Raw genomic sequence first — 19,466 nt, 5'->3', positions numbered from 1 at the left:
CATAAGTGGGTGCAGTGTTAAGCCTCTAAGTTTGTGGTAACATGTTACTCAGCCATAGAATATGAAGACAGGAAATATGGGCCCACGTTGCAGAAATAATCTGTTGCTAACAGAACTCACAGGGCTCTGTTTCCAGCCGTCCGTGAAAATTCCAACCAAGTCACACACAAATGTTAGAAAAGATATTTATTTGTTTCCCAGACAGTTAGGTCCTGAAAGCATTGCTTCAAGGTCCCTCATTTCAACCCTCTGTAAGCTTCCAGGCTTCACATGCTGCATGGGAGTGTGGATGGTGTGAGGAAAGACATCAGTGCCCTCAGCCAACTGAGCTCAGCCGGGAGCTTCTGGTACCCCCGCCCCCCACCACACCTGGAGAACAGAAGCCACCATTCGCTGTGAGGGGAATGGCATTAAATGCTGGTTGGATTTCTGGTCAGGAAGCCTAAAAGAGCAGCGCTGGCCTATTTACAAAAGAGCAGACAATTTATATAAAGAAAGCTTCATGAGATCTCGCTAGATATTTTATTGTTATAAGCATGGACAGGACACAGAGCTGTATGCTGGCGTACTCTTGTGACATGATTTAATATCCCAAGTCATACTGTTAGAAACCCGTAGCATCTCATTCCAAAGCTAACGTCTTTCAAATGATGAGACACTATTTTCATTGACTTTTTAAAAAATACCTAAGAAAGATAACATCCACTGTAAGCCCCTCCTTTATTTTGGACACTCAGGGAATCAGACTTCCATTGGCCTGGGTCACGGCTCCCTTTGGGATTCTGTCTGACATCACCTTCACATGCCACAGATCAAATGCATTCCATCTACACTGGATTTCTGGGACCATACTTGTTTCTTTTTGTCTTCCCCAGTGGTTGTGACTTTCTGCTCCTCTCACCCCAGATAACTCCCTCCCCTGCGTCTGCACTTCCTGCTCGCTATGATCTTTCTCATCCCCATGTCACTTTTTTTTTTTTTTGACCTTCCAACACCGATCTCTCTGAAGTTCTCTACACAAACTACAAAAGGCTAGGATTTCCTAGTGTTTCTTAATTTCTGGCCTTAGCAGCTTGTATCCTGAAAACCCTGTGGGTCTTTATTTACCTCTTTCTCCATATATAAGAAATGGGGAGGAGGGTGGCAGACGCAACTCCTTCAGGACATGGTGTGTTACACTGGACTTAACAGTATTCCCAGAGAATATTTCTGTAGCTTAGATTAATTGCTCCTTTGTGAATGCTCTCACCTCACAAGCTCTGAAGCATTAGCACAGATCCCTTTGCAAGAAACTGACTTAATAGAAGGCCCTAAATGCAAGTTAAGTTTTGGCCCATGGAACTGACTTTACCCACTGAGAGGTCAGGCACATGGGGAAGCCCTGGGCACTTTGCAAGCAGGGCAGACCACACATCTCACTTTGTACCAACATCAGAGCTGACATTCCTTCCTCTTTTTCCTCAGAAGGGGGATTGCCTTGCAATCATTGTTGATTGAGAACTAGTGAACACAGGACCAGGCAGGGTTCCTGCTTTCACGGAGCTCACAGATTCATGGACCACTCTCTTTTACAATATTGAATTCTATTGTTTATTTTAAGATATTCTTGGCAAACAGCAGTGGTTGAACTATGTATCTTGCAGTTGAGCAGAACACCAGCAAGTATGTCTTTCTAAGTTTTTGTTTTCATAGGTTTTCTGGAATTTGGATCTGGTGTTGTGGCTTGAAAGCTAGAAAGCACGTGCACACATATGTGTGCATGTGTGTGTGCTGGGGGTAAGGGAACGTGCCTCAGTTAATGCACGTGGGCAAAGGGCCAAATCCACATCCTATGAATGCTGTGAAGGTTCCTGCCATTATAGAGGTTGCCTTCACAACACAATGATTCCCAAAGGACCCCTACTATTGTGGCTGGAAGTTCAGTGTTCCTTGTCCCATTGTTGTTTTGGAGCCCCTGCTGGGTGCTATGCTTTCTTTGGCCCATCATGTCACGATGGCCAGGCTCACACATTGTACTATATAACCTTGCCTCTGTTATCCCTGAGATTATTCCAGGAATCAGATTTGTCAAAGCCATTCTCTCTCGAACCTCTAATTCTCATCCCGTTTATCCTCCAACCTAGCCTCTGGCTCTGTCTCCTTGGTACTGAGTTCTGCCCAAAGCTGACCATCCTTGGAGAATTTTATAGCTTAATCATTTCCTTTGTGACAATTTCCTGGCAAGCGTGGGAGTAGATGTCTACGTTATTTGTGAACGGGTAGAAACGAAGAGCGCATTTACTTGAAACACTACTAGGACTTCTATCTGCCCCACCTGTTTCTCCCCCTGAAGCAAAGAGAGGCAGGAGTAGAATTGAAAATTAGAAATAAAAAAAAGAGAGGTTAAAGAGTTAAAATAGTGAAAGAAAACTCTTTCGAAACTCAATAAATAAAAGGTTGCTACATCGCAGTCTCGTCTGTCCCACCTTCCTGATGGTTGGATCCCTGCTGGTTCTCAGTCCTTACGAAGACCCCACGGCCCACATTCCTCAAGTAGCCCCACATTTTTATTCCGTTTCACTGTGTCTCCGGGATCAGACTTCAATTTGGAATGTATGGTTGCTGTGGCTACAGCACATGCTTAACTTTAATATGGATGCAATTTTAATAAATATTTGTATTTTTATGAAATGCACACACACACATATGCACATAAGTCACAGACAACCAAATCCTCGGGGAAAGCTCCACCATCTGCTCATCAAGGTCAAGTGTTATTGGGAGCATAGAGTAGCCAACTGTAACATTTCATTTCAGAGGATTTCCGAGTGGTTGGAATAAACACAAATTAGACAATACAAAACTCTTACCGTATATTGATCTTGGAACTTAAGGACTGAAAGAGCTAATACATAGGGAGCTAGACCACACACCAAGGGCCACTAAATCCACAGTAGCAACAACAATGATAAACAACGCCATAAGATTATGAAAATCTATTCTATGATGCACAGGGAAGTACCTGGTTAAAGCTGTTAAATATAAAACACGACAGTCGGGACCTGTTTCCAGTACAATATATCACATTCATATCACCTTATGTCACATTTGGCAAGTGATGCATATAAAAATATATATTTTTTTGCCTTCAAAAAGTGGAACAAACCAAAAGATAAGGCTTTTCCGATAAACGGTAAAAAATGTAACTAGCAGTTGGATCTGCTTAGATCTGATAAAGCACGGCTATCCCATTTCCTCTGCCTGCTCCCTCCCCTGAGCTCAAAACTTCACGTGCACCAGCATGTGTGTGTGTGTGTTTAGCATCAGGAGAATTATATCTCCTTCCATGAATTTCTTGTAAATATTATTATCCACTTGAAAGCATCCTGATGTTACAATTTCCTCCCAATCTCTTCCCACTGCCTTTCTAAAAAAATGTTCTCTTGTAGCTAAGAAAACACCAAGAAAATACCAAACTTTCTCCATGATTTATTTCAGTTTCTGTTTTTGAGCCATTTTTATATTCTCCATGTTGCAGTATCAGAATAATTATGTTAACATGGAAATTTTTAAAATGTGGTTCTTATTGTTTTTCTCTATATTTTTCTTTTTTTCTGTGTCCTTCCTTCTTTCCTTCCTTCCTTCTGAGAGTTCACTGAAGTATTTCCTGGGTACTAGCCTTGTGCTTATTATTTTAATCAAAGCTTATTTTTGTGCCCAACGTGTGAAAAGTAAAAATGTCTCTTTGAAATTCTATTTTACAATATAGACAGGGAAGTTGGGCCTCCGGGGACTTGAGTCTCACTTAAATACTGTACACATTTAGTATCACACAAGAGGTGGGGGCTGGGGCAGCAAATAAACTTAACAATTACGTTTAGTCTGTCTTTATGAAAGAAAGCTTCTTTTCCCTAATGAAAGAGGCTCTTCAGCATCTGCTCCAGGAAGCCTGCAGAGAAAACATTTTACCCACGGCTTTGAAAGGATTTTTTTTTCCCAAGCATATCCACTGTCCTTTAAAGAAGTCACCTAGGTCGTTTTTCCTATTCTTAGTTGAGCAAGGAGTAAGCACTGGATGTGTTTTCCAGGGATGAGCTGGTTGCTTCTGGGGTGGAAACATTGTACGTTCCTGAAAAACAGAACAGCAGCTCAGGCTTACATGCAAGACTTCACGATCACTGTGGCGTGCGCCTCTCGTGATGTGGCCCTGAGGGGGGCTCTCGCTTGAGAGCCAGGTAAGCTCGGCCACTCCTGGAAACAAACCCATGCCTGCCCCGCTCCCAAGACCCAGAAGGGCCAGAGAACAAACAAAGCCGTTGTTCTCAAGCATGCGTGGCAGCCGACAAGACAAGCACTAACTACTTCCCATCAAACCAGCAGCCGGATTTCTACATAGGACAGGGAGAACGTGAACACGGGCAGCCCTCCACATGCTACCACATGCATGGGCCTGGGGACGTCGGCGTGAGGGAAGCTCCCTGGTCCCCTTGGGTGGGCGTGACTTGGGGGAAGCTCCTGGGAGGGGCCCAGAGGCTGAGCTGGAAGGTGAGGGGAGGAAAGGGGGAAAAGGAAAGAAAGGAGTACAATACAAGGGAAGAAAAGGCAGGACCGGGAAAGAAGCAGAGGTCAGGGGATGCCAACAAAGGTGCAGCGGGGTGGGGGGGGAGTGGGGGGGGGGTGGGCAGCCACGGAGCAACCCCAGGGGCCGGCGTCAGCAGGAGGCAGGGACTGAGCATGGGGCAAGTGGGGGCGGGGTGCTGGGCAAGGAAGGGACACAGTGCCCACCCTACCATCAGATTGGTGAGCTGCCACTGCTAACAAGGTTTCCATCACTGCCTGGGGGGCCCTTTGGGGCTGCTGACAACATAAACCAAAATTACAGTGATTATGGGACCTCAAGCAAGCCAACACGGAGCCTCATTAACAACCCTCGAGAGGCCGTCAAATGGCAGTGACTGGGAATCTCAGGCCTTGGGACCTCAGGAGCAGAGCCCTAACTCCAACTTCAACTGGACTGACTCTGAAGCAAAGAACCCATTTTATTGCCCTTAGATTTCATAATTCTGATTCCGTAGACTCATTTTGTAGAGCTTTCACTTGGATGCAAATGGTCAGCACGTTCTAGTGACATGCCGGCCAAGTGCCATGGTGGTACCGTACCCTGAAGGTTGGATCATTTCACAGCAGGCCCAATCAGGGACGTTCCAAGGCAAAAGGATAGACCCTCCACTTTCATGAGTAATGCATCAAATCAAAGCCCCAGACACCAAGTCCTCTGGAGTTTTAACAACTGATAGGCATTCTCCGAATTTGATTTTATAGGAAAAGCCTTATTCTGGAATATTGACACATTTCTAGATTCTGCCTTTGTGAGATTTGTTCATTGTCAAGAAGATGGAAGCAGTCCTGGTGCTTATTTTCCTGGGGGTGGAGGGATGGTGGGAAGAGGTTTCAAGTTGCCAGGTTAGCTGAGACCCGTTGCCCAAAGTCATTAACATTATTTATTTTATACCTCCAAGGTAGTGACTTAGCTGTGCATGTTCCTAATAGAATGGATAACTTCCGTGATTCCTCCTATATATATGCACAGTTTTATAAATATCAATGTGCACCACAAGCACACTCAAAAAAAAAAAAAGAAAAGAAAAAGGAAAGAAAAAAAAAGGGGGGGAACCCATAGCATGTGATCTTATAGTAGAGCTTTCTAAATCTATTTTTTGCTACACCTTAACCCATAAACATGACTTTCCTATTCCTATTTAACTTGAATAGCAAAGAGGGTGCCTGGGTGGCTCAGTTGGTTAAGCGTCTGCCTTCGGCTCAGGTCATGATCTCAGGGTCCTGGGATCGAGTCCCGCAGCGGGGAGCCTGCTTCTCCCTCTGCCTGCTGCTCCCTCCCTGCTTGTATACTCTCTCTCTCTGTCTCTCTCAAAAGTAAATAAATAAAATCTAAAAAAAAAAAACAAACAAACAAACATGAATAGCAGAGAACTCTGTGTTTGACAAAGCCAGCAATTTACCGTTCTCATTTTTGTAGTTGATACAGTTTTGATAGACAGCTCTCTGCAGGCTTGTCTAGATTCTCCAAATCTTATCCTTCTTAAGTTATTATTAGTTGCCCACCAAAGGCAGTTGCCCTCTGTATCAGCCTCCTGGTGGTTTGGGAAAATGTAAGCAAGCTCCTGTATTTAACCTCTGCCCCAAATGAGGCTACTGCTGGTAAATGCCTTAAAGGGGGGAGTGGGAAGGTAGGGGTGTGAGATCCCCCATCAGGGCAAATTTGTTTGAGTCAACCCAAGGTAAGTGCACTAGGGAGGGACCTAGAAGTCACTACGTACCTGTTTTACCAAACAAATTGTTAAATCTTCTTGATATTGGAGAACTCATAGAAAATACGGGTGTCGATGAACCTAGGGATGTTGACTAAAAAAGAGAAGAAAGACAGTTACAAAGCAAATGTTAAACCAAAGTCCTGTTTTTTTGTAGGATGACGCATTTGCTGCCCTCTAGTCACTGCCTGCATCTCTCAGTCCACTTGAAAGTGAGAGCCTGGTGGAGCATGAATTTCTACTTCAAACAAATCAAGTAGGAGAGTCACTTTGAAACACTGGACTCACATCGGATTTAGGAAAATAACTTTCAAATACATGTTTTACTGTTCAATAGGGTTTGATATCTTCTGACATGTGATGACAGTCAAATACGTTTGAGTGCAATAGTTATTTTCCAAAATGAACTACAGAAAATCTATTCATCATTATTCCTCACATTGTATTCTCTAGTGCCTTAAATTTCCCCAGAAGATTTCTTTTTTCCCCTTGAATTTTGGTTTTTGGCCTCCAATTGGTATTATCTGTGCTATCTGATCCCTATTTAAAGATGTGAGACAGCATCTTAATGGAAGTTCTGTGGCTGACTTTAATAGGCAGAATTGGGTACAAAGCAAAAACAGTGGAATAATAATCTATGCTGAACCTGGGTGTGGAGAGAGAGGGGTTTTCAAAAATCTCTACAAAAGAAAGACTGACCTTTGAGTGCTGCGAAGACCATCTTGACAGTGAAAACTTCTTTAGCAATGCTTCCTGGACCTACAATTGTTTAAAAGAAGCCATCGTAAGTTCAATATGCCACAAGCACTGTCGACTTTTCTAGAAGCATGAAACTGTCATTGTTCTTACCTTCTGATCCCAGAGGCAACCAAAGAGTAAAATGAATAATCCCTGAAAAAAAGAATTGGGAAGAAGGACATTTTATTCATATTCTATTGCCCAGCAAACCAAGAAATATTGTTAACCAGGCATTGAATTTGTACTACCTCTCCCATATCTGTATTTATGGAATGAGTCCAGGGGATAATAATGTTAAAAGGAATGCAGTAGGTCCACACCAGGGGACCTTAAATGTTATCATGTGAGAAGGATATTATTCTATTTCCTCATCCTTGCCTCCTCGTGGACTGGAGGGCCTGCTGGTTGAGCTGTTGAATGCACCTTTTCTGTCTACAGTAGTGCTCACGTCATTGTGATGAGAACCTGGGGCCTGGGGTGAAATAATCAGTCCCTTGTAGTCAAGTCATGCTATGAGGCTTCATTAGGCATGAGCCTTATAGTTTGAAGCCATGGACCCAGTAGCAGAAGTTAGGATTTGTGTGGCCTTGGCATGAGCATCCGGGACCGTGTCTCAATTTCTCCTCCTTGCCAGTTCATGGGAGCCCATGCTTACCACCCACCTGCTGGCTGAATCAGAATTAAGCTTCCCTTCCTTGCTGCCTGCACCTCTGCTAAAGCTCTTCTAACAATGTGGCTTGTATTATAGTTCGTTATGTGCTACAAGAGAACAATGAGTGTGTCTTTTTCATTTTAGTAAAATAGAGCAGAATGTCTACCTTACGTAGGGCATTCTTTCTCTCATTCTTCAGCAAATGTTTCTAGAGAACATACTATGTGGTTCATGGCGTTCATTTTATTTACCAGACGGTTATCGAGCACCTACTCTGTGCCAAAGTCTTTTTTAGGTACTATTAGGGATAGAGTGGTAAAGAAGACAAATGCTATCCCTGAATTCACAAAGATAGAGCTCATTTAATGCTTGTGGCAATTAAGTGGAGAAATGATGTGGTTTAATAGTGGTATTTTCATTTAGGAGATAATAAGTGGCATCATGATAATGTTGGGTAAATAGCAAAATCCTGTGTAGGGAAGGGACTTTCCTCTTACTTGTATTATCAGGGCCTTTCAAAGTGACTCATGCATGCAGCTAAATTGTAATGCAGGTGATAAGAGGTATGAGGTTCCATGGGAGCAGAGGAATGTGTCCCTTCTATCTCACTGAGTTCTTGTAATTCCCCCTCTTTAGGGCTAGGGCCTCCTCTGAACTAAAATCCTTCCCCATTCCTACCCCTGTTTGTGTTTCTATCATTAATTTTTCCCACCAGTTCAGATACTTCCTGAGAACCCTGCCCTGCAGAACTTACCTGAAAGGCATTGAGGAGTGTAAATATAATATGGAACACAGCATTGCTTCCTTGGAACACAGTGGCAAGGCCAAAACCCCAGGTGAGCCCCAAGAGTGGCGTGAGGACCCCAATGCTCTTGCTGATCTGAAACAGGCTACTCTTCTCCTGCTTGCTTGGCTTGTCTCCAATGGAAGGTCTCAGGATCTTGGAGATGACCACAACTGTGATGGTCATGTTCACCACCACGATGATCAGCGCTGGGATGACGAAGGCCAGCAGGGCCTTGGTATCCTCCCAGTTGAGCCAGCAGGCGTTCTTCCTGGTGTAGACTTCTTGGGGCTGGGTGGCCCCTACTGTGATGACTGAGATGACAAGAGGGCAGCCATAGCCAAGAGAAAATGCAATAGTCTTCTGAATGGACTTGCTTGTGTCATGCAGGATGAAAACCAGGCGGTAGAAGAGCATGAGGCCCAGAGTCAGCATCCAGAAAAAGACGCTGAGGTAGAAGAAGTGGATGAAGAAGGTGGCGGCCACACAGGCTGTCTCGTTGAGAGGGTAAAAATGGTCGTGGATGGCAGCGGCCACAATGAACCAGATGTCAGCCACCAGAAGGGAGGCGGCAATGTTCACTATGCAGATGTGGCGCATATAGGAAGTCCGATTCTTGGTCACTGATTTCCACACCACGGCTTCCACCACTAGACAGGCTGCTAAGCTCAAGATGGAAAAGCACAACCCAATGTAGGAAATGATATCCAGTAGTATTTCCAGGAGGGAACCAGCGTATGGAGAGTCAGGGGACATGAGGATGGAAAATGATGTGAGGTGGTCACAGATGCAGGAGACACTGTCCCCATCGACTCTGTTCACATAACACCCACTACTATCCCACCCCCCTGTGTAGTTGGCAAGGTTGAAATTCCAGAAGACACACTGTGGTACTCCACCTGAAGGGTTGATGTTCTTAAAAGTCATCGAAATCCGGAATGGCAGGGTTATATTGTGGCTGACAGTAGTTGTCATCACTAAGCTGTTTGCAATGTTCTTTCCTTGCCCATCCTGAGTGAGGATGGTTTTGAGAGTTGGGAAAGCCACAGTGACAATAGACGAACCCCACTGCAGGCTTCCCAGCTCGCACTTGTCAATGGCCACATTGCCCCAGAGGTCCGAGTCCGAGAAAACAAAGTTCTGTTTGTAGGTTTTTGGAGGGCCAGGTTTTATTACCACGCTCCTCATCTGCACATTCGTTTGGTTGATAGACAAAAAAGTGCTATCTTCAGACTGTAATGCTCGGGAAAATCTTTCTACTGAATCCAGGAGCTGTGAGCTCTGGTTGGTCTGTTGCTGTTGGAACACCTTCCAGGTACTCAACATGGGCTTGCTGAGGATGGTGTTAACCGTAGAGAGAACGTTCTGTAATTGACATGGCATGGGGTCAAACCAACCAAATTCTTTCTATCATAAGAGAAAAAGTAACATCTCCCTGGAAACTGGTTGCATGGGTAAGAGGAAAAGAGAAGAGAAAAATGAGGCATCACAGCCTATGGGGATCTGTGTCCCTCCTTCTTACGGCAGGGAGTTAGCAGAGGATGCATCCCCAAGGCTACGAGACCTCATCAAACATTGACCAAGTACTGCGCCCCCCCCCCCCCCCCCCCGCCAAGGCCAATTCAGCAGGCTGGTAGAGATATGTATTCACTGTTTTATTTTATTTTAAATCTCAAGCCTGTAAAGAGTGATACTTTACCAGCAAGGGTGAAGTTGTTTCAAAAGACCCTCTCTAATGCTGAACACCAAATTGCTGGCAAAGGCATCATTCCTTTTTTTTCTTTTTGCTAAACATTTTGATTTTCTCTCCCATAAACTTGGGCTTGTCATTTTCCATTTGGGCTTTCTCTCATTGTAATTTCTTTGCCTTCCTTTGCCTTGTTCTGTTCAATCTGAAACTATGAGCCTTGTAGTTTCTTGAATGGTGGTCCCCAAAAGAACATGTCCTAATACCCAGACCCTGTGAATGTGACCTTATTTTGAGAAAAGGTCTTTGTAGTTGTAATTAAGTTAAGGATCTTGAGAGGAAATCATCCCAGATTACCTAGGTGGGCCCTAAATCCAATGTCAAGTATCCTTATGAAGGACAGAAGAGGAGAAGATAAATGGAGAGGAGGAGACCACATGAAGACAAAGGCAGAGGGTGTACTGAGGCAGCCACAAGCCAAAGAGTGCTGGAACTACATGGAGCTGGACGAGGCAGAGAAAGTCTCCCCTGGAGACTTGGGAAGGAACGTGGTCTGGCAGACACCTTGATTTCAGACTTCTAGCTTTGAGAACCATGAGAGAATAAGTTCCTGTCATGCTAAGCCACCCACAGTATGGGAATCTGTTACACTCGCCATAGGAGGTCCACATAACCTCCTTGGATCCTTGTTCCCTAAGCTGCTTGCCAGGAGCCTCTGCCTGTGTTTGGCCATTGGGAAGCACTGGCAGGAGATGAGAGGGTAGGAGAAGAAAGAAGTTGAAATATATTTTCCTATGACCCACCACAGTCATCCCCTCACCCCCTATACCCAGATACCATCTTCAGCACATCTTTGGAGATAGTTCTGTTGCTCCTGCTAGCAATCCCTCCTCCAAGGTTTCATTCTCCCTCTGCTGTAGGTACACTCTTTCCTCTCCTTTCCCCTTTAGTCCTCAGGGTAGTACTGGCTTCTATTTTTTTTTTTTTCTTTTTTATCCCTGGCTTGACCTCTGTAAATATCCTTTCATTAAAGTCTCATCATTTGAACTCTTCATTTGAATTCTGGGTGACTCCTCTCAGAACGCTGAGTGCCTCAGAGTTCATGGTTAGTGCTAGACCACTGAGAATCCCACCTTATACATATTCTGAAAACCTTTCATTCCTGGTTTTCTTAGAAAGCAGGTAAGAATACATTCTACTTTAATGAAGAAACTAAGATGGAGATTCACTAAATAAATCTTTTTAAGATCCCCAAATGAATATTAGAAACACTCCCTGTGACCTTAAAAGCCATAGTTAACAAAGCACAAAGCATGCTATGTGACCCTAAAATCCAGAGTATTGCTCTAGAGAAGACAAAGAAGGAGCTGCAATGGGGACGAGTTGCGTTTCTTGACTACAAGTCCCAACGGGTGAAAAGAGGAGACCCAAAGCTCCTGTAAGGTCTAAACCAACTCACCGTCATCATTTCTGAATTCACTTGGGTTGGAACTGTTGAGAGCAAATCCAGGATGTTAATGATGGCTCCCAGGCTCCCAGGAAATGAGCTGACTTCATGTTTCACCTTGCCTGTGCTGACAGAAAGATCCTTCAGGTATGTGGGGAGCTTCATATCCTGACAGGGGCTCTTGATTAAATCCTAGGAAAACAAAAGCCAACACAAACAGACCAACAAAAAACTTGCCAGTCAGTCCCGTCATCAAATCCTGTTGATCTACCCATGATGAAAATTTCTTACATCTGTGGTTTCTTTTTTTTCTCCACTCCTATAAATATATCCTATAAGATAACTTATCTCTTCATTTAATCTGTGTGCTATTCAGAATAGAATAAGACCTCACAGGTAGAAGGGGAATAGTAAAACACATATCAATCTGACAGCTAAAGGAAAAGGAAAGGAGATGTGATTCCTAGAGAACTAGATTAAAATTGAGTAAAATTATCCCTTGATGGTCTGTATGGAAGCACATTTGCTACTCTGCTTTTTCTCATCACTTACTTTGCTGACCCTTAGAAGGGTGACTCTCCAACCCAATTTTCCTGGGACAGTTCTGCTTTATATCTGCTGGCCCAGTGTCATTATTACTAGCACCCTCTTTTATTTTCAAAATGTGTCCTGGTTTGGATGGTAAATTATATGGTCACCCTATCTATAATGATCCCACTTCTGTTTCCTAATTATCTAATACCCACTTAAAATTAGAGAATGAACTCCAATTCGACCTCCTCCATAAAGAACTTTGATGAGTGTTCCAACACATCGGAGTTTCTTCCTCTGACTGCCTAAATGTTTGTTATTTTTTTAAAAAAAGATTTATTTATTTATCTTAGAGAGAGAGAGCACGAGCTGGAGGGGCAAAGGGAGAGAGAGAATCTCAAGCAGCCTCGTGCTCAGCATGGAGCCCAATGTGGGGCTCAGTCTTATGACCCTGAGATCAGGGCCAGAGCCAAAACCAAGAGTCAGATGCTTAATGGACTGCGCCACCCAGACGCCCCTGTAAGTGTTTGTTATTTAACATACTTTACATTTATGAGATTTCTACCAATGTCAGCTTGTGTTTTAATTTCAATATCTCTCCAATTAAATTATAAGCTCCTTAGCAATTTGAAACATGTTATATTCCATCTGATATAGTATAATGCCTAACATAGTATAAGTCACAAATTGGCACATAGTAGGTATTCAATAAATATATGTTGAATGGATAAATCTGATAGACCAACAGGCCCCCTTTCCACTGAAAATGTATCTAGGAATCTAGAGTTGGGACCAGGGCCCAATGTTGAGTTCAAATTATAGTATTTCTATCTTTCTCAATTAGGAAAATTCGTATCACTGATGCATCCTCATCAAGGTCCAACTCAGAGGCCAAGTTTTTCAAGCAGAGCTTCCTGATTATCCTAAGCAAAATCAATGTGTATAGACCTACCCAACTGGATTATGTCCTCTAGCAACTACAATAATGCTTTGCACCTAGTAGGTATCTTAATGAATTTAGTGTAAGACAAGAGGAGAGACAGAAGATAATTAGATGAGACACAAATCAATATCACTCCTTTTCCTTAATTCTTCTTCCAAGGGTGAGAGTATTTGGAACCACTTGTCTAACAATGTCATTAACTATAAGTCTACCAGTTGCCTCTTCAGTATTTATTTATTATAACTCATGGCATTTTAGGAGTCCCTACTCTCGACAACTTAAGTATGAGGTAACATTTATTTATTTTCCCATGAAGAAAAGAAAGCAATTCTTCCCTAGTACATGGCAGGAACCTCTCTTCTAGGTAAGAGAGGCAGGCTAGTACCATCATTCATAACTAAAGGTTCCCTCTAAAGATGGAAGAAATCTCAGACCCATAGAAGCATAAAGCCCAAGCATATTTTTTTTTTGCACTGGTGAACCATATTTTTTATGTATCTCCTCCTTCTGAAAAGATTAGAGCTACTTGCTTGATACCCAGATTATTCAAAGGAGAGTGGTAAGAGAAGATAATTCCACCTGCACCTTGGAGGTAATAGGAACAAGGCACTGAGAAGTCAAGGTCAAGGTATACAGCTGGTCCCAGAGTAGAATACATATTTTGTTGTCTCCACATTTGTACTTAAGTAAAATGTAAAGCATTTCTAGGATTGCATCTTCTTTGGAAATAAACAAATAAAAGTAGCTTTGGGAGCAACACAAACCAGCCCGAGGCCCATTTGCTGAAAAATATGGATAAGCTAGACCCATCTCCCCACCAAGAGCTCAGAGTCAAAGATTTAAGGATCACCTTGGCCAGCTGGAGCAGACTATTTATTGGGGCAGAGATGCAGTCATTTTTCTTCACCTCCCAGTGGGAGCCTACACATTTGTAAGTCATGATCCCGCCAGTGGGACCTCCAGGGCTGCTGGGTACGTTTGAGAACTGGCATAGTTTCTGGATGACTTTCCCAGGCTCCCCAACCCCTATTGTGGGATCTCGGCACATGATCTTCTCTCCTGCATTGGAAACACGGAAATAAAAGGGACAATTTGAAAGGAGGAGAAAAGATAGTCAAAATAGGGTCTGGCCTAGCTGTTTGTTGCTGTTTGAATTTATTTTTCTCTTTAGTTTCCGTGACCTTTTCAGAGTTACCCACTTTCTTTATTTCACGCCTGATTTTCCAAAGCCCCTTTTAGTGCTTTTGACACAAATCTGACTTTCACCTGCACTTGCTTTTCCTAACAGAATTTATTTCCTCTATGCCTCATCCCCACCTCTAATCCCTGAGAATCTTCTCTCTGCTGCTGCCTGTAAAATCTAACCCACGGAAAAAATCACGAGAGTTTAATGTGTGCTCAGCCAGATAAGAGATAATCAGGTTACCAGGAATCTCAGGGACAAAATGCCTTAATCCAAGGGATTCTCAACTCCGGCATATTTGAATCACCTGGGGAGCTCAGAAAATACCAATGTCCTGGTTTACTCCAGCCCAAACAAATAAGAACCCCTTGGGGCTGGGATTTAGGCATTGGCTGTGTTTCTAACTTTCCCCGGTGATTCCAGCATGCAGCCAAGGTTGAGAAGCACTGCCTTAATTCACACATATAATTAATAATGGGAATTCCAGGTACCCATGACCTGAATATTCTAAGCAATATTTGTAAATGTTTGTTCCTTCTGGCTTCCCTTAGAGGTGACTCTATTTCATGTCTATTCAAGACCAGATCTGAATGGGAAAATGACATTTGTTGCAGAATCTCTGATCTTCAGGGGACCTTGATTCTCTGGTGATAAGATGCCTTTCTCATCAACTTACAAATTTAACATTAATTGAGTTCTCAATCATTGTATAAAATCTTGAAGTAAGTAAGTAATTTCTTACTAGGAAAAGGAAGAGGAATCAGACCTGGTATGAGGAAAGAGAAGAACAAAGATAAATGGGTGAAGACGGCAACGTGAAGGACAGTGAAGAAGTGGTCTTGGCTGCCTCCAGAAGAGGTGTTCTTTGTAGGGTCAGGGGACAGTAACTCAGAGAGACAAGGAACAGTAATTGCTTCCTACCTTGGTGTCCAGGGCTCAGTTACCAACACATATTCTCATATACCACAAGTCATTCAGTAAACCCAAACATGAGTTGTGATAGAGCCATGAATCCTTCGGATATCAGAGGTCCTATTACAGACAAGATTTCTAGAGGAGGGGTTTGCTTCTGGTGGAAGCCCAGGACCACCCTTTATTCACTTGCCTCTCTGCTGCTCCTGAGGAGAGCTCTTGGTCCTGGGCTATTACAGAAAGGGCCATAAACCATGACCTCCTACCTTGAAAATATTATGCGGGGGGATATTGGCTCAGTCATGACAAAGGATGGGAAAGATGGTTGCCTACTTTTTAGATTGATTCTTTTCATGTAGCCCTGTCTAGTGGGGACACCCTTCCTTGGCTGAAACCTCAAAGGGGTCTCAGCCTCACAAAGACACTATGCACTGCCCAGTCCAGTGCTTTGCCTCTCAGACTCCTCAGTAATAGGGTTTCATCCGCAAGACTTTCTTGATTACTTCCTCCCCACTATCACCAGCAGAGTGAAACCTGGCAGCCTCTTCTGCCTGCCCACACGGTCTCTAGTTCAGCCCTTACCACATTAGATGTGATCACATTTTTATCACACCCATCTTTCCCCTACACCTGAGGCTAATCCCCATGGCTTAGCTGTTGTTGTTGTTGTTGTTGTTATTGTTGTTTTCCAGACCCTCTACCCTTAGCCCAAGGCTTGCCACATGAAAGTGCTCAACATCTATTTATTGAAGGGATGCATGAGGGAGTGAATGAATAAATGAATCCCTGCTCATGACTATCACATTTAAAAAAAAATTCAAATGCTCTTACCAGGAACCAGGTTAAGCTTCATAGATGAGCTCCGGACTGAATTATTAGCAGCATTGGTAAAGTGACAAAATATGTCCAGCTTTTTTGGACACCTGGAAACTGAGCTTGCCATGAAATTGTATTTGTAACACACTTGCTTTCCTTTAACTTCTTTTTCTGAGATAGAATTATTAAAAGAATCAAGTCACAAGATGAGTCTCCAAAGCACACATTTTGTTAAACTGATCCACTATGGATAATGTGTCCAAACTTTTCCAAGGCATGTACCACATTCATTTCTGATGTGGTTTTAAAAATGCCCCAGCCAAGAAGTAAGTCAGCCCACACTTACACGGTGCTCGCCTAACATTTACCTCCACCATTCATGACTCCAAATCTGTGCCCGTACAGTTTGGACAATCAGAATGCCTTTCATCATCCCTCTCCTCCCTCTGCCTATCCAAATCCCATCATGCCCTGTGCATTTTTCCTGTCCTGCCTTCACCTCATTGGTTTGGCATCACCTTTTTATGGGTCTGTCTCCTCCATTAGACCATAAAGTCTTAGAGAGAAGGTACCTGGTCCTATTTATCATTGTATCTCCCAATGCCTAGCTCAGTATTTGGCACTTACAGAGCACTGAATGCATGCATGTTAAACATGGAATGTTGAAATGCTTAAATACTCCAGTACTGGGATGGATTCTATATCCTCCTATCACCCAGCCTTCTCTAAATCCTCATCTCTACTGGCTCCTGCTTTTCTGAACTTCCAGTGTTCTTTTGATCTGCATTGCTCATTTTGGAAACTTAACATTACATGAATCATCCTTTGTGACATGAGCCCTTCCAGCTAGATAGTAATACATGTGTCCCAACTCTTGTGTCCCCTTTTCATTGCCTACTATGGTGTTTTGCATTGAGTGTGTCCCCACAAATGGTTGTTCAAAGAATGAATAAGCTTGTAAACCCCTCATGAAGGTGTCTCTGTGCTGAGATTTGGAGTTGTGAGCTCATATTAGGTTCACCTTAATCTGTAGGAATCCTGAGGTATCTGGATTGAGGGTACATTCTACCTTAGAGGATTCGAATTTTTTTTTTTTTTTTTTTGGCCAGGTACCATTGGGTGTTACTCATGGACCACTTTACGTTAGTTACTCCTCAGCTTGGAGTCCCGGGCCATGGAGGCAATATAAATTCAAACCCAAACCTGAGTGAGGGCAGGACAGTTGTAATTCTCCGGGGAAATTTTTGTCCACCTGGAGATGAGGCCAAGCTCTTAACTCTGGCAGACAAATTTTGTTTTTCTACTTATCCTCTTCCTGAGTGAGCATGTCACCCTTTGACGGTCCTGACATTGTGCTGGTGACATGGGGTGCCTTAATCACTGCATAGGGAACAAGGCCTTTCTCTCAGAGCCTTAAAACCCAAGGTTCTGGGACGCCTGGTGGCTCAGTGAGGTAAGCATCTGACTTTGGCTCAGGTCATGATCCCGGGGTCCTGGGCGCGAATCCCATGTCAGGCTCCCTGCTCAGCCAGGAGTCTGCTTCTCCCTCTTCCTCTGCCCCTCCCCCTGCTTGTGCTCTCTCTCTAGCTCTCTCTCAAATAAATGAATAAAATCTTTAGGAAAAAAACCCCAAGGTTCTGGGTTTCTCATACTGGTCGATGCCCTCAGATAAGCCCCAGCAGTAGCTAAAGCATTTCTATTTTTCTTTTTCTTTATGTTTTTGGCCCTTGGGTATTTCTCTCACTTTCTTGGATGCTCAGCTGTGCATTTAAAAGGATTTCTGTGGTGTTTTTATAGCATGCTGATTCATAGCATGGAGGGACGGACCACCAGAATACCTGATATCCTGAGGAAGCAGAAGGCCTGTGGAGATGTCTTAACACTGTCTTCGACAGCTTCCACTAAAACCCATGGGCTCCACCCTCACAGACCCTCAAATTCTGCCACAAACCAACAAGCCACGGGCCACATAACAAAACAGAAGATAATAAAGGTTCATGAGGTTCCCTCTGTTACATTCTCTCTCTGATGCAATCCTTATGTCTCTTTACCGCTGTTTTAAGACTCCACATGAATGAAATATGTCCTCACAATACAGCAATTAGTGTCTTACCGGCAAGAAAGGATAAGGAATCCATTTGGAAAGTTACTTTGTAGTCTTCATCCTCCTCAATGCAGCACCTGAAGTGATGGGAACCTTTGCATGGAACTGTAGCCTCCAGAGGATCCACCATGATGTCTGGCTCTAGGGGCAGTGGGTGAACGGTCACATCTTTCGTCGCGACACTGTACGAATTCTTATATCTAAATATGCAATGATAGGTTCCTGTGTGGAAGGAAATAAAAATGAGATAGAATGTGATCACTGCTCCAAAAAAGCATTGGCTAGGAAGTTTAAGAAGAGGCTTACTTTTCCCTGTCAAGCATGGGCAAGGGCACATCACACCTTCTTGGACACTGGACGAGAACATGTTTGATCAACTCTCCTTCCGGGTTATCTATGTATCTGAAGGACTAACCCATTGCCTAAATATTCACTTACTTTTAAGTAAAATTAAGTGGCTTATCTAAAGTTACACAGCCTGTTAGGTGTGGAATTGCATTTCTTTCCTTTTTTTTTTAAAGATTTATTCATTGATTTAAATAATCTCTACACCCTACGTGGGGCTTGAACTCCAGACCCCAAGATCAAGAGTTGCATGCTCTACCAACTGAGCCAGCCAGGCATCCCAGGAATTGCATTTCAAACCAGATTCCCAACACTTACTCCAAGGCTCTTTCATTAACCCAGGGGGGGAAATGGGAATTTTGGTGTGTGCTGGGCTGAGGAGTTCTTCGAAGACAGTTGCCAGTCAGCTGGAGCTCTGTGGTGGTGGGATGTTCCCTCACTCCATCTGTGAGTGAGTAGACATTCCGGTTCCCAGGCACCATCACACCATCAAAGCATGTGGAGGGGGTAGGCTGAAATCCTTGAGAGAGATTCCCCTGTGGACCCCCGAGTTGGACGTCTAATGTCTGACTCCCATTTAGTAAAGTCTAAAGACGAGAGGCTGGCTGGCCTTTCTGGAGGACAGAGGAAAGGCTTCAGCAAGAGTAGCCTGTGCACCCGTGCTTGGTGAGGCAGAGTAGGCTGAGCATGGTCTTTGGGTCGAGCTTCTAGAGAGGACCTTATCCCAGTGGTCTTTATACAAGGGTATATCAGAGGATGAGCCACCACCTTAACAGCTGCCATGGGGACAGTACAGGAAGATTATAACAGCATCTACAGTTGAGTAAGACCCTTGGACTTTCTCTACATTCCTTCTCTTTGCCCCAGCTCTGGAGGAACCAGAGCAGCAACTTAGCCAGAGGGAAAACAGGTAGAACAAGGACAGAGAACAAACCTCCCTCTGTTTTCTGTTGGGAGGAATGGAAATGTAGCTTCAATATAAATAAAAGTGTAGTTAATTTAGATGAGAACGGATT

At 43.6% G+C, this 19,466-nt stretch overlaps 1 protein-coding gene across 9 annotated transcripts in view; it reads right to left on the bottom strand.

Moving 5' to 3' along the window:
* Nucleotides 1-508: 508 nt before the first annotated feature.
* ADGRF5 (adhesion G protein-coupled receptor F5) overlaps nt 509-19,466 on the bottom strand; it is a 101,712-nt gene continuing 82,754 nt past the window's right edge. For 8 of the 9 annotated variants that reach the window (XM_078055266.1, XM_078055268.1, XM_036111924.2 and 5 more), the window contains 9 exons: nt 18,115-18,327; nt 16,017-16,172; nt 13,941-14,149; nt 11,629-11,808; nt 8,453-9,847; nt 7,158-7,199; nt 7,008-7,067; nt 6,318-6,402; nt 509-4,108 (listed from right to left, as the gene is read on the bottom strand). In XM_078055266.1, the coding sequence (XP_077911392.1) occupies nt 4,029-4,108; nt 6,318-6,402; nt 7,008-7,067; nt 7,158-7,199; nt 8,453-9,847; nt 11,629-11,808; nt 13,941-14,149; nt 16,017-16,172; nt 18,115-18,327 (2,420 nt within the window). In that variant the 3' untranslated portion in view covers nt 509-4,028. Of the gene's footprint in view, nt 4,109-4,769; nt 4,837-6,317; nt 6,403-7,007; nt 7,068-7,157; nt 7,200-8,452; nt 9,848-11,628; nt 11,809-13,940; nt 14,150-16,016; nt 16,173-18,114; nt 18,328-19,466 lie in introns of all 9 variants that reach the window. The other variant, XM_036111985.2, reaches the window with a different exon arrangement.

The sequence above is a fragment of the Halichoerus grypus genome, chromosome 9, assembly GCF_964656455.1.
Source record: "Halichoerus grypus chromosome 9, mHalGry1.hap1.1, whole genome shotgun sequence".
In the NCBI taxonomy this organism is placed as follows: domain Eukaryota; kingdom Metazoa; phylum Chordata; class Mammalia; order Carnivora; family Phocidae; genus Halichoerus; species Halichoerus grypus.
The sequence above is the reverse complement of the archived record's forward strand: the minus strand, read 5'-3'. Positions and strand labels throughout refer to the sequence as shown.